This window comes from Eriocheir sinensis, chromosome 42 (assembly GCF_024679095.1).
Source record: "Eriocheir sinensis breed Jianghai 21 chromosome 42, ASM2467909v1, whole genome shotgun sequence".
NCBI classification, from domain to species: Eukaryota; Metazoa; Arthropoda; class Malacostraca; order Decapoda; family Varunidae; genus Eriocheir; species Eriocheir sinensis.
This window is the reverse complement of record NC_066550.1, coordinates 8907188-8917521: the sequence shown is the minus strand read 5'-3', so window position 1 is coordinate 8917521 and position 10334 is coordinate 8907188. Positions and strand designations below refer to the sequence as shown.

General features: G+C 38.7%; 1 protein-coding gene and 1 long non-coding RNA gene across 2 annotated transcripts; one reads left to right on the top strand and one right to left on the bottom strand.

Moving 5' to 3' along the window:
* Nucleotides 1-6227: 6227 nt before the first annotated feature.
* On the bottom strand, nucleotides 6228-8729 carry LOC127009930 (uncharacterized). The gene is made up of 2 exons (XR_007762547.1): nucleotides 8585-8729; nucleotides 6228-8520 (listed from the first exon to the last, which is right to left on the bottom strand). It is a non-coding gene; the product is annotated as an uncharacterized LOC127009930 (long non-coding RNA).
* LOC127009929 (uncharacterized) lies at nucleotides 8328-10138 on the top strand. The gene is made up of 2 exons (XM_050883467.1): nucleotides 8328-8829; nucleotides 8872-10138. The coding sequence occupies exons 1-2, from the start codon at nucleotides 8328-8330 to the stop codon at nucleotides 9303-9305; spliced, it is 936 nt and encodes a 311-aa protein (XP_050739424.1). The 3' UTR covers nucleotides 9306-10138.
* The last annotated feature ends 196 nt before the right edge of the window (nucleotides 10139-10334 follow it).

The following is a 10334-nucleotide window of genomic DNA, read 5'->3' as shown; positions in this document are numbered from 1 at the left end:
TTATTTATGTAGATTTCTTTCTTGTTCTGCTTTCGTTTCTTCTATTAGGCTATTTTTTCTTTTTTTTTTATCTTCGTATCCTGCTATTATTTCTCTCAACTTCATTTTCTTTGTTTTCTTTCTTATTCTACTTTCGTTTGTTCTATTAGGCTATTTTTTCCTTTTTTTTCTCTTCGTATCCAGTAATTATTTCTCTTTTAACTTCATTTTCTTAGTTTTCTTTCTTATTCTGCTTTCGTTTCTTCTATTAGGCTTTTTTTTTTTTCTTCGTATCCTGCTATTATTTCTCTCAACTTCATTTTCTTAGTTTTCTTTCTTATTCTGCTTTCGTTTCTTCTATTAGGCTATTTTTTCCTTTTTTTTCCTCTTCGCATCCTGCTATTATTTCTCTCAACTTCATTTTCTTAGTTTTCTTTCTTATTCTACTTTCGTTTCTTCTATTAGGCTATTTTTTCCTTTTTTTTTCCTCTTCGTATCCTGCTATTATTTCTCTCAACTTCATTTTCTTAGTTTTCTTTCTTATTCTACTTTCGTTTCTTCTATTAGGCTATTTTTTTTTCTTCGTATCTAGTAATTATTTATCTTTTAACTTCATTTTCTTAGTTTTCTTTCTTATTCTGCTTTCGTTTCTTCTATTAGGCTTTTTTTTTTTTTCTTCGTATCCTGCTATTATTTCTCTCAACTTCATTTTCTTAGTTTTCTTTCTTATTCTACTTTCGTTTGTTCTATTAGGCTATTTTTTTCCTTTTTTTTCCTCTTCGTATCCTGCTATTATTTCTCTCAACTTCATTTTCTTAGTTTTCTTTCTTATTCTACTTTCGCTTCTTCTATTATGCTCCTTTTTCGATCTCTTTCTTCTTTTGTATCCTGCTATTTTTTTTTCAACCTCACTTACTAGGTTTTCTTTCTTGTCTGCATTTGTTTCTTCCATTAAGTCCTTTATTTTTTCTCTTTTTATGCCTTTTTCTATTGATTTTGAAGATTCGTTAAGTCATTCCTATAACATACAGGAAGCGGATATACATCGGAACGGCCCAGTGCATAAGGCGTATTTTTTATTTTTTTTTTTTATGTATATTCAGTATTTTCCGTGCACTCTAACTTTACCTCCTGCTTCTGGTTATGGTTATGAGTGGGTTCCGTTCAGCCGAGCATGTGTAGGTACTTTGAATATATTATTATCTAACATCCGTTCTGTATTTCCTGCCCGTGTCCTGTAAGCTGGAGTGACCTGGTTCTGGCCGGTCGAAGCAAGGGTCATTTTTCAACATTTCGGCGCCCAAGGACACATATTTGGAGTTTTGTGACCCTGGTGGTAGTGTGACCCCTCCTTTGCACCATGAACCTAAACGGACATAATTTGACAAGCCTTTCGTAGGAGTTCCGGGTATTTCCAGGGGCAGTGTGACCCTTCCTTTGCACCATGAACCTAAAAGAACATATTTGACAAGCCTTTCGTAGGAGTTTCGGGTATTTCCAGGGGTAGTTTAATGACCCCTCTGGCAGTGTGACCCTTCCTCTGCACCATATACCTAAAAGAACATATTTGACAAGCCTTTCGTAGGAGTTCCGGGCATTTCCAGGGGTAGTGTTATGACCCCTCTGGCAGTGTGACCCTTCCTCTGCACCATGAACCTAAAAGAACATATTTGACAAGCCTTTCGTAGGAGTTTCGGGCATTTCCAGGGGTAGTGTTATGACCCCTCTGGCAGTGTGACCCTTCCTTTGCACCATGAACCTAAAAGAACATATTTGACAAGCCTTTCGTAGGAGTTTCGGGCATTTCCAGGGGTAGTTTAATGACCCCTCTGGCAGTGTGACCCTTCCTTTGCACCATGAACCTAAACGAACATATTTGACAAGCCTTTCGTAGAGTTTCGGGCATTTCCAGGGGTAGTGTTATGACCCCTCTGGCAGTGTGACCCTTCCTTTGCACCATGAACCTAAACGGACATATTTGACAAGCCTTTCGTAGAGTTTCGGGCATTTCCAGGGGTAGTTTAATGACCCCTCTGGCAGTGTGACCCTTCCTTTGCACCATGAACCTAAAAGAACATATTTGACAAGCCTTTCGTAGGAGTTTCGGGCATTTCCAGGGGTAGTTTAATGACCCCTCTGGCAGTGTGACCCTTCCTCTGCACCATGAACCTAAAAGAACATATTTGACAAGCCTTTCGTAGGAGTTCCGGGCATTTCCAGTAGTAGTTTAATGACCCTTCTGGCAGTGTGACCCTTCCTTTGCACCATGAACCTAAACGGACATATTTGACAAGCCTTTCGTTGAGTTTCGGGCATTTCCAGGGGTAGTTTAATGATCCCTCTGGCAGTGTAACCCTTCTTCTCTACAATGAACCTGAGGAAACACTCATAAGAACCCGATTTGTCTCCTTTTTGCCCTTTGGAGTTTGTGGATGTAAGGAGTGGAGGCGTTTAACAATACCGAATCAAAACAAACTCGGAAACGGAAAGACCCAAACAAGGTGACGAAAAGTGGGACGAAAGAGAGAGATATAAGAAGGTGAAGGTGAGAGGTGGATGATGAGGATGAAGAGGAGGAGGAGGTGGATTAAAGGAAGACAGGAGGAAAAGAATAAAAGTGTGACGAAAGAAAGAGAGATATAAGATTGTGAAGGTGAGAAGTGGATGATGATGATGATGAGTAAAGGAAGACAAGAGGAAAATAATAATAAGTAGAACGTGAGAAGAGATATAAGAAGGTGAAGATGAGATAATTATGAAAAGGTAGAAGGAAAATGTGATGAGGAGGAAGAGGAGGAGGTGGAGTAAAGGAAGAAAGGAGGAAGAGAATAAAAAGGAGAACGTGAGAAGATATAAAAAGGTGAAGGTGAGAGGTAGATAACGATGAAGAGGTAGAAGGAAAATGTGATGAGGAGGAAGAGGAGGTGGAGTAAAAGGGGAAGAGGTGGATGGAAAGAAGAATGATGAAGAGGGAAAAGAAAGATGATAACGGGGAGGAGGAGAAGGCGAGGGTATCAAAAGAAGACAGAGATGATGGAGAAAAAGGAGGAGGAGGAAGATGATGATGGAGAAGGAGGAAGGAAACGAGGAAGAAGATAAAAAGAGAAGAATAGAATGATTAAAATGTCCTCTGTTTCCATTCTCTTCTTTTCTATTCCTTCTTTCTTCATCTCTCTCTCTCTCCCCACCATGCAAAGGATATTGCTAAATTAGAAGGTGTTTAGCGTCGGGCAACGAAAATGATCCCTTCCTTGCGCAACAAATCCTACGAAGAAAGGCTTTCTACCCTTAACATGTTCTCTCTTGAGAAACGTCGCCTCCGAGGAAAACTGATCGAACGTTCTAAAATACTTAATGGTTTCACGAATGTAGACAGATCAACATTGTTTATGATCGATGACACTTTGCGCACGAGGAACAATGGCGTAAAACTCAAATGTAGACAAGTAAATTCAGACTGCACCAATTTCTTCCTCACCAACGTTGTAGTGCGAGAATGGAATAAGCTTCCACCATCAGTGGTCCAGTGTAACACGATTGACTCCTTCAAAAATAAGCTCGACCGTCACTTCCTTCAACTTAATATCAACTAGAGTAGAAATGCAACGTTTAGGAGCCTTCCGATTAATGTAAAATCACTTAGGTTTAAGGACAGACCACCTAGTCTGGACCATGGGGTCTGTGTGGTCTGATTTTCTATGTAAATCTATGTAAATATCTCAACCTTCACCCTTCACCTCGCGTCATTCCCTTCGAGTCACGCTCTAAAACATTATTAATTATTAGATCGTATATAGTGAAATCGTGCGAGGTGGAGGAGGAGGTGGAGGTGGAGGAGGTGGATTAGGTGGAGTTGTCTAGGAATGTGGAATGAGATAATGACGGAGTTGAGATGAAAGGGAGGAGGTGGAAGTGGTGATGATGGTGGTGGTGATGGTGATTGCAGTTCTCGTGTGTTAATGTAGTGGTGTTATGTTATTGTTATGGTGGTGGTGATGGTGGTGGTGAGTGTGATGATAGCAGGAGTGGTGATGGTGGTGGTGATTGCATTCTTCTGTTTTCATGTGGTGGTGAGTGTGATGATAGCAGGAGTGGTGATGGTGGTGGTGATTGCATTCTTCTGTTTTCATGTGGTGGTGAGTGTGATGATAGCATGAGTGGTGGTGGTGATGGTAGTGGTGGTGGTGGTGGTGGTGGTGGTGATTGCATTCTCCTGTTTTCATGTGGTGGTGAGTGTGATGATAGCAGGAGAGTGATGGTGATGGTGGTGGTGGTGATGATAGTGGTGTTAAGAATGGTGGTGGTGATTGCATTCTTCTGTTTTCATGTGGTGGTGAGTGTGATGATAGTAGGAGAGTGGTGGTGATGGTGGTGATGATGGTGTTACGAATGGTGATGGTGATTGCATACTTCTGTTTTCATGTGGTGATGGTGGTGGTGGTGGTGGTGATGGTGGTGGAGGTGGTGGTGATGGTGATGGAGGTGATGGTGGTGGTGGTGGTGATGGTGGTGGTGATGGTGATGGAGGCGATGGTGATGGAGGTGATGGTGGTGGTGGTGGTGGTGATGATGATGGAGGTGGTGGTGGTGGTGGTGGTGGTGATGGTGATGGAGGTGATGGTGATGGTGATGGAGGTGATGGTGATGGTGGTGGTGATGGTGATGGAGGTGATGGTGATGGTGATGGAGGTGATGGTGATGGAGGTGATGGTGGTGGTGATGGTGATGGTGGTGATGGTGATGGTGGTGGTGGTGGTGGTGGTGGTGATGGTGATGGTGGTGGTGGTGATGGTGGTGGTGGTGATGGTGGTGGTGGTGATGGTGGTGGTGGTGGAAGTGCTGGAAATAACCTGCTATATTATCACTCAAACGAAGGAAGTGAGTCATGTCTGTTTTGGTCGGAAATTAACGTGACAACACAAACATACGTACACAAACTACTACTACTACTACTACTACTACTACTACTACAATAGGATAAGAAAAAGTCCAGTAGCAAAAAAAAAAGTTATAATATCATCGTTACATCAACCATGACCTTTCTCAATCCACTTTTTTTTATCTCTTTCTTTCTTTCTCTCTCCCTTACACAAGCACGAGAGTTTAAGAAGAATGCGTAATAATCAGTAAATATATAAATAGCCTTGAGATAAATTCATATTCGAACATTTTTTATTCATTTTTTTCATTCTTATAAAATAGTTACGATTGATGATTGATTGATAGTTTATTGTTGCAGGTAAACAACAAGGGTGCGAAGCCTATTTTTTTATCTATTTGGTTATTTTATCTATCATCGTGTTATCAGTTCTTATCAATATGCTTATGAAGGCGATCTCACGAACACATTTCTGGTCTGTATTTCTCCTTCTATATTAGAATTTCCTTCTTCTATCTCATATCATCTGGTTAGTATTTCTTTCTTTATCAGTATTTTAGGTTATGAGAGTTAATCTGAATATCTTTCCTCTAGTTAACATTTCTATTTCCTATTTGGTCATTCTAAGATTTCCCTTCATTTGTTTATTATTTGGTTGATATTTCTTTTTTTTATCACTGTTTTTAGGGATAAGATCAAGTCATTCTGTAGATCTTTCCAACGTGCCATAATATCTTCTTGTTGACCTTTCTCTTTCTACCAGTGCTTTGGGTTATAAGATCAAGCAATTTCGCATATTTCTTTTTCTATCACTGTTTTGGGTATTAAGATCAAGTCAGTAGATCTTTCCAACATGCCATAATATCTTCTTGTTGACCTTTCTCTTTCTACCAGGGCTGTGGGTTATAAGGTCCATATTTATTTTTTTATCACTGTTTTGGGGGATAAGATCAAGTCAGTAGATCTTTCCAACATGCCATAATATCTTCTTGTTAAACTTTCTCTTTCTACCAGGGCTGTGGGTTATAAGGTCAAGCAATTTCGCATATTTCTTTTTCTATCACTGTTTTGGGTATTAAGATCAAGTCAGTAGATCTTTCCAACATGCCATAATATCTTCTTGTTAAACTTTCTCTTTTTACCAGTGCTATGCGTTATAAGATTAAGTAATTTCGCATCTCTTTCCTTCGTGATAGTATTTCTTTTTGGTATTTCTCTTTCTCCTAATGCTTTGGGAGATAAGGTAGTCAATCTTCACATTCTTCCTTCGTTCCATATCTTATTTTTGGCATTTCTTTGTATTAATGCTTCGAATGATAAGATAGTCACTTTACGCCTCTCTTTCTTTTGTCTCATTTTTGTATTGTTATCTCTCTTTCTATCAATACTTCGGATGATAAGATAGTCACTTTAAGCCTCTCTTTCTTTTGTCTCATTTTTGTATTGTTATCTCTCTTTCTATCAATGCTTCGAATGATAAGATAGTCACTTTACGCCTCTTTCTTTTGTCTCATTTTTGTATTGTTATCTCTCTTTCTATCAATGCTTCGAATGATAAGATAGTCACTTTACGCCTCTCTTTCTTTTGTCTTATTTTTGCATTTTTATTTCTCTTTCTATCAATACTTCGGATGATAAGATAGTCACTTTACGCCTCTCTTTCTTTTGTCTTATATTTGTATTGTTATTTCTCTTTCTATTAATACTTCCGATGATAAGATATAGTCAAGTCATTCAACATTTCTTTCCTTTATATCATTTTCGAGTTGGTATTTCTCTTTTTCCAGCGGCACTTCAGGTTGTAAGATAGCCTATATAGTTGTTCTGCGCCGCTTTCCTTGTCTCAGCATGATGCTCACCTTACTTAACCGTCACATAAATCACAGGTGAGGGAAATACCACCGTGAGCCGTGAAAGCGCCGTGGAATGACTCACCACAATCACGCAAAGATGTTCGTTCGCTAGAAAATTACGAAAAAAATAATAAAAAGACGTGTTCGCGATACCGTCTTAGGCTTCGAATATTCTTCACATCACAACCAATATCATAAACCTTTCCCGAGCTTTCAAATATTCAATCATACTCATTTAAGTACGAAAACAACAAAATACATGTTCGCGAGTGAGTTGCAAGCCCGTATCCTTAAGCACTTCGACCCCAAGCACATACAAATTTAACAAGGCTTTCGGAGGAGTTGTGGGCATTTCCAGGGGTAGTTTGATGACCCTGGAAGTAGGTTTACCATTAAGTACGAAAACAACAAAATACATGTTCGCGAGTGAGTTGCAAGCCCGTATTCTTAAGCACTTCGACCCCAAGCACATACAAATTTAACAAGGCTTTCGGAGGAGTTATGGGCATTTCCAGGGGTAGTTTAATGACCCTGGTAGTAGGTTAACCATTAAGTACGAAAACAACAAAATACATGTTCGTGATTGAGTTGCAAGCCCGTATCCTTAAGCACTTCGCCCCCCAAGCATACACAAATTTAACAAGGCTTTCGGAGGAGTTGTGGGCATTTCCAGGGATAGTTTAATGACCCTGGTAGTAGGTTAACCATTCTTCTGTACCATGAACGTGAAAAAACACTCCTTAGAACCAGATTTGTCTCCTTTTTGGACTTAGTAAATAGTTGTCTTCATCGTTAAAAATCTTTCACATTACAATCATTATGTTAACCGCTATATTTCCTGCCTTTCAATCATTTTCTTATACCATGCTCAGTCTAATACAAGAAAATGCCAGAAGACGTGTTTGTGTGTCACTCAAAAAGGTCTTCACAGGTAATATTTCACTGATTCTAAGCTTTCAACCATTTTCTTCAATTTCTCTTCAATCCTTCTTCAGTTACATTCAGTTTTCTTCAGTCTTCCTTCAATCAATTCAATCAACTTCCAATCCTTTCAATTTTTAACCCAATCTATATTCTTCAATCTTATCTCGGTTAATCTATCTTCAATGACACTTAAGTTTTCTTCATTCCTACTTCAAATCAATCTTCAACTCATCATCACTCCAATAAATACTCATACCAATCAATTTTCAATCCATTCAATTCTCAATCCGTTCACTTTTCAACCCAATTTATATTCCTCAATCTTATCTCGGTTAATCTATCTTCAATGACACTTAAGTTTTCTTCATTCTTACTTCAAATCAATCTTCAACTCATCATCACTCCAAAATATATTCAATCCATTCAATTCTCAATCCAATCTATTTTCTTCAAGCCTATCTCGGTCAATCTATCTTCGAGCACACTCAATTTTCTCCTCTCCCACTTCAATCTATCATCAATTCATCTTCGATCTATCTTCTATCTATCGTCAATTCATCTTCAATCCATCTTCTGTCTATCTTTAATTCACCTTCAACCTCTTTTCTGTCTCTTCAATTCATCTTTAATCTGTCTTCACTTTATCTTCTGTCTCTTCAATCCATCTTCTGTCTCTTCTATTCATCTTCAATATGTCTTCTGTCTATCTCCAATTCATCTTCAATTTATCTTGTCTCTTCAATCCATCTTGTTTCTTCTATTCATCTTCAACCTATCCTGTCTCTTCAATTCATCTCCACTCTATCTTCTGTCTCTTCATTCATCTCCAATCCATCTTCTGTCTACTCCAATCCACCTTCTGTCTATCTTCAATTCATCTCCAACCTATCCTCTGTCTCTTCAATCCATCTCCAATCCACCTTCTGTCTATCTTCAATCCATCTCTAACCTATCCTCTGTCTCTTCAGTCCATCTCCAATCCATCTTCTGTCTACTCCAATCCACCTTCTGTCTATCTTCAATCCATCTCTAACCTATCCTCTGTCTCTTCAATCCATCTCCAACCTATCCTCTGTCTCTTCAATCCATCTCCAATCCATCTTCTGTCTACTCCAATCCATCTTCTGTCTACCTCCAATCCATCTCTAACCTATCCTCTGTCTCTTCATCCATCTTCTGTCTACTCCAATCCATATCCAACCTATCCTCTGTCTCTTCAATCCATCTCCAATCCATCTTCTGTCTACCTCCAATCCATCTCTAACCTATCCTCTGTCTCTTCATCCATCTTCTGTCTACTCCAATCCATCTTCTGTCTACTCCAATCCACCTTCTGTCTACCTCCAATCCATCTCCAACCTATCCTCTCTCACCCTCAACAAATAAACAAAAAAATAACACAACTCGCAAGCTTCCAATGGGGTCCTTCAGCAGCTCCCAAAAGGATACAAAAAATATACATATACGCGTCAATACACATGCCTGTTGACTATGCTTCCACTAGATATATATATATGTATACATACGTTATGATTTACAAGGGCATATATTATAATAAGTCATGTATTGTATGTCTATCAATATACACAGCTATAATGTATATGTATGAATGTTTACCTATAGCTGCCTTGCTCCCAAAATACTCAACACCTGGGCGATTGGTTAATTAACACCTGGGTTCGCTTTTGTTTGCTTGCTTGTTTGTTTGTTTTAGTTGGAAGTTGATTTGAGTTTGGTAATTTGTTGACTGTATTGAAATTGGTAAAGAAAAAGACGTGTGATTGAAGGAGAAAATGAATGGAAAATAGTTATAAATAAGGCAGAGAGAGAGAGAGAGAGAGAGAGAGAGAGAGAGAGAGAGAGAGAGAGAGAGAGAGAGAGAGAGAGAGAGAGAGAGAGTAGAATAATAAGTTGAAATAGAGAAAAGAATTAAAGGATGGAAGGAAAAAGATGATTATTGATGAGAGAGAGAGAGAGAGAGAGAGAGAGAGAGAGAGAGAGAGAGAGAGAGAGAGAGAGAGAGAGAGAATATGTATGAAGAGGAAGAAGAGTAAAGAAAATAAAAAAAAAGGAAGGAAGTTATGAAGGAGAAGAGATGACACTTAATAAATATAAATAACAAAATAAACACCACAATAAAAGCAGTTAAAAGTACTAAATGAAAACAGAAACAGTGAAGATAAACGAGACTAAAAACGAATATAGGAAGAACATAACACTAAATTAGATAACAGAAGAGAAAGTAAACAATAGCCTATTACGTAACTTTAGAAGAATAAGGAAAGGGAGAAAAAACGGTGGAAATGAGTTAAAGAGACCAGTGATAAAAAGACTTAAAAGATATATATGACAGCGAATAATTAGAGCATTTGGCTTTGGCTATAGACGGAAAAATCTCGAATATTCCAGAAATTTATATGAAAGACTGGAAATTATGGGGTCAGAGAGAGAGAGAGAGAGAGAGAGAGAGAGAGAGAGAGAGAGAGAGAGAGAGAGAGAGAGAGAGAGAGAGAGTAGAATAAAAAAAGATAAAATAGTGAAGCAAAAGGGAGGAAGGAAGGAAAAAGATGATAACTGATGAGAGAGAGAGAGAGAGAGAGAGAGAGAGAGAGAGAGAGAGAGAGAGAGAGAGAGAGAGAGAGAGAGAGAGAGAGAGAGAGAGAGAGAGAGAGAGAGGTTACCCAACGAGTTTATTACGT